Genomic DNA, 4,475 nt, shown 5'->3' with positions numbered 1-4,475 from the left:
TTTTAAAGGTACGCAAGTCGTAGAGGACAAGCACCGACCAGCCAGAAGGGACGGCAAAAGCATAAAAAAAGGGTACACGCCGCCGTGTGTCGCCGCGCGTCCTCACACGTGCCCCCCGCCTTTCATTCCCATCGGGCGACGTTGCACAACCCTCTTATCCGTCCAACAACCCGAGCTAGTCAGGCATCACGGGCCTATAAAATACAAGACCAACCAACTACAGGGCAAGCCGATCCGCCGCCATCGTCACTCACAGTCTCACACGCAAAAGGCTAGAAACAAGTACTAGTAGTTTTACTTTAGCCTGTGACCACCTTAATCCTGAGACACACCCATCAGCGTCGTGCTCACGAGGGACCTGCCGCCATTGCTGCAACTTGGAGCTTCTTCATCTTCTCATCGTGATATAAAAGGAGGAGGTTGACACGATGCAGAGCGGCCAGCAGCAAGCGAGGAGGAAGAACGCGCAGGTGCTGGACGGGTCGGACATCCGCGAGCTGGTGGAGAACGAGGGGGCGTTCGCCAAGTTCGTGGAGAACAAGTTCCGGCACCTTGACGCCGACGGCGACGGGAGGCTGTCGCTGAGGGAGCTCCAGCCCGCCGTCGCGGACATCGGCGCCGCCATCGGGCTGCCGGCCAGGGGGTCGTCGGCGCAGGCGGACCACATCTACTCCGAGGTATGTAAAAGTAGAACTCCCCTCCGTATGTTAACGTGTATCATCCTCACCGTTCAAGACTTTGAGTTTCCTAATGGTTTTGTTTTGCAATATATATAAGACCTGTAGCTAGACATAACTTTCCTTGGTGAAAGTGTCCACTCGATGTGTAGCCAACACTGTTATCAGTCGTCCAGTTTCATTCAGTATGTCTAGGAAGTTCTGGATGTGTAGTGACGTGCTATTATACTAGCACATAAAAGCATAAGTAGTATAATGTACAAGTAGTACTCTGCTTTTTGGACACGCTTCATGCCTCTAGAATGATGCAGAAGGGCACGTGGTTTCATATACTCAACTGGGATTCCAAATGGCTGTAAAGAGAATCTGGTCAGCTCTACACGTATGCATATATTCGACACATCTACTATGTCTATATCGCCATATAGCGTGCCAATAACTTTAAATATTAGCCGTTTGATATGCTCCATCCAACCAAACGTTATCATCTACTCCCTCTGTCTGGAATTACTTGACATGGAAATTGATGTATCTACATGTATTTTAGTTTTAGATAAAGTCAATTTTATCATTTGCGTGACATGTAATTCACGACGGAGGGAGTATTGGATCATGTGGCATTCTAACTGAACCCCAACTCTATCACCTCATGTATTCTGAAGCATCTTTCCATCTACTTATCAGATTCTCTAATTAAAAAAGGGGATTGAGAACCATTTAGATTTTGGAGGGGTAAAAACCAAGTTGGATCTTGTTCAATATGATTTTAGGAAATTAAATAATTATCAAACTTTGCTTTGGTACACACGATTAGAAGGTACCCCTTGATTCAAAAAGGATAATATAGTGTTTTGTATTCAAATCAATCAATTCAATACGCTTGATCTATAACTTCAAGATCCGTGCAAACTTTGAAGGGGATGTACCGAAGCAAAACTCATAAGTATTGGAACATATTTTTTCCACGTTATTATATATTTAAATGCCAACAATTTACTGCTCACTCTATCCAGAATTATTCATTTCTGCAACAAGTAATTATTCATTTCTGCAACAAGTAATTCGGGACGGAGGGAGTAATATTTTAACAGTTACAGTAACAACATCTTTGTATTTTGATTTTTGTTGGCCCCCCAATTTTTAAGTATGCTCAAAGTTAGCACCCAGTAATTAAGAAAACTAAGCTACTACTAGTAAGGTACACGTGTATTGCACACATGAGATTTGGCAACCAAATTATCAATAAATACTACGCTATAGCATGTAAGCTTTGAGTTATATATGCATGATATAGATGTTCGTTTAATTTTTATAGTTCATCTCATTCAAAATCAATTAGCTTTTATAAAAAAAATCAATCTATTATAAGATCCATGGAATTGTGTGTTGTAAAGCATAAGGTAAAAACAAATTATGGCAAATCCTCTAGAAAAGAAAAGTTTGGCCAATTATGATACGGAAGATTCTAGAACAAAGGAGAATTGCTTGTGTTTTGAGGTTTGTGCATTATGCTTAAGTTCAATCATGGAGTTTTATAGATTGTACATGTGGCAGAATCTGGTGGAATGTAGATGATATTCAATGGTCAGTAGTGCTTATATTTGCCATCTGTGCATCGTCGAATTGGCTTCATACAACGACCATCTTTTAAAATTATTCACATACTATATAGGGGTATAGATATGGAACATTATCTGCTCAAAGTAACAGGGGACATCGTTACGGCACAACACCCATACAGTGACGTGTGTGTACCTTTGCCACATTGCACGACATCATCACCACATGGCGCGCATGACTCAGCTAGTTGGATCAATGACTGGCAGCCCATCGCGCTAAGTTTACTGATATAATTATAATGATGTGTAATATGCGATGCAGGTTCTAAATGAGTTCACCCATGGGAAGCAAGATTCGGTGAGCAAGCCGGAGTTCCAGCACGTGCTGTCCGACATACTCCTCGGCATGGCGGCCGGGCTCAAGAGGGACCCGATCATGATCCTCAGGATGGACGGGGAAGACCTGAACGAGTTTGTCGAGAGCACGGCGTACGAAGCAGAGGCGGTCGCCATATTCTCTCAAATCGAGTCCGGAAGTGCGTTGTTGCGACAATGTTTGCCCGCCGCTCTTCGACAGCTGACGGTCGATCACGGCATGCCACCGGCTTCGGATTCTCTGGTACACTTGTGCAGCTTCACAACAGAAATTGGAACCATAATAATTCATGTCTTTGGCAAAGCTCGTGGAGCGTTTGCTGACAATTGAGTGTTTGATAGGTTATGGAGAAGGTCATAGAACCTGCATTGCAGGAACTGCCGGCAGATCAGCTCGATCGCCCGGCGTCGCAAGAGGTCTTCTTCCAGGAATTCAAGAAGTACTTGGGAGTGATCGCCCGGCGACTCCAGGAGTGCCCGGTAATTGTGGCGCACACTGAAAACACCTTTGATGGGGCTGGCATTAGGAAGATACTGTCTAAGAAGTTCGAGTTCGACAAGGTATACTCATACTAAGATACATGTTCCACAAGTTTGATTTTATCTATGGAAACTGTATCCAGTTAAACGATATTGATCGATACACGTCGATGCAATTTTTCTCTCCCAGCTGCTGGATTCCGTCTGGGTAGATGTACCAAAGGAACACAAAGATGGGACATCGAAGAAGTACCTTCGCGTCGCGCTTGACAAGTTGGCCGCCTCAGTAAATCTACCACCATATGGAGCTGTTGACCAGGTAATTTAGAAGAGATCATTTCCATGTAATACTAAATCATTTATACCGAAGCTGATAAATGTGAAATAGAATGTTCTGAGTGTTGGCTAAAATTCTAAACGATCCACGATCTTTCATAAAAATGCACAGGTGGATGCTGTGGTGAACGAGGCGTTCAAGATGGCGAACGCCGACGACGGGAAGGCGGTGGACGAGGCGGAGTTCAAGAAGCTGCTCACCGAGATCCTCGGGGCGGTGATGCTGCAGCTAGACGGTAACGCCATCGCGGTCTCCACCAACACCGTCCTCCACGAGCCCATGTCCACCTCGTCGACCTTGTTGTCGCCGTCGCCGTCGCCGCCCACGGTGTCGTCGCCGAGCGAGTAGGCACATGCTTGGGAGTAACAGTTTCCGCTGACGCTTTAACTGCGATCGACGCCGGAATCCACCTGATTACACTGCAATAACGTGACGTTTTTGCCTGTAACGTCAACCTGAGACGAGGTGCTTATATGCATACTGTTGGTGTCTGTAACCTGCTCGGTGATTTGTGATGAAATAAGGCTTTGCTTGCCAGAAGGGAGAAGTGTAGGGCTGAGATATGTCTCTCACAACTGTAGGTTTGTGAAGAACTAGCAATCGTGCACGTGCTACACAAGTCCAAATCTCAAAAAGTTCTTTTTTAACGGAACGCTAATAAGGAAAAAAATATTTAGGGCGGTGATCTGCGCTGGCACGCCGGCCCAACTGTTGGACCAGTCGAACGCCAGCCGCCCGATGCGGCGAGCCGGGACTGTCTAATCTGGCATCTCAACCCCGACTCATTCTTCTTATGGTCAAAACTTTCAGAAAAAAACGCTATCCACCTCGCATGCAGTCAAACTTCCTCCTCCTGCCGCTGTGCGTGCGCCCCCGGCGAGCTCGCCCCCCCTCCTCTCGTGATGTTGCTCACGGCTCACTTCACCAACAGCGACAGGCAACGCCGGAGCCCCGGCAGTAGGCACCAGCTCCAATGTCGCGTGTGCTAATTGTAGCTTTGGCTGAGCAGTTGCAGCAAAAAAAGGTGCCCGCGTGGAATGCTCTTCT

General features: G+C 46.2%; 1 protein-coding gene across 1 annotated transcript; it reads left to right on the top strand.

Annotated features, from left to right (window-relative positions):
* Positions 1-221: 221 nt before the first annotated feature.
* Positions 222-3,968, top strand: LOC125539464. Its single transcript, XM_048702922.1, has 5 exons — positions 222-677; positions 2,559-2,855; positions 2,954-3,172; positions 3,282-3,410; positions 3,540-3,968. The coding sequence occupies exons 1-5, from the start codon at positions 429-431 to the stop codon at positions 3,774-3,776; spliced, it is 1,131 nt and encodes a 376-aa protein (XP_048558879.1). The 5' UTR covers positions 222-428; the 3' UTR covers positions 3,777-3,968.
* The last annotated feature ends 507 nt before the right edge of the window (positions 3,969-4,475 follow it).

Source organism: Triticum urartu, chromosome 2, assembly GCF_003073215.2.
Source record: "Triticum urartu cultivar G1812 chromosome 2, Tu2.1, whole genome shotgun sequence".
Classification (NCBI taxonomy): domain Eukaryota; kingdom Viridiplantae; phylum Streptophyta; class Magnoliopsida; order Poales; family Poaceae; genus Triticum; species Triticum urartu.
This window is presented reverse-complemented; position numbering and strand designations above follow the sequence as displayed.

Coding starts and splice junctions, on each gene's coding strand:
- LOC125539464 (XM_048702922.1), top strand. CDS start 429: ATGCAGAGCGGCCAGCAGCAAGCGAGGAGGAAGAACGCGCAGGTGCTG. Junction 3,173..3,281: donor AGAAGTTCGAGTTCGACAAG/GTATACTCATAC, acceptor TTTCTCTCCCAG/CTGCTGGATTCCGTCTGGGT. Junction 3,411..3,539: donor CATATGGAGCTGTTGACCAG/GTAATTTAGAAG, acceptor AAAAATGCACAG/GTGGATGCTGTGGTGAACGA.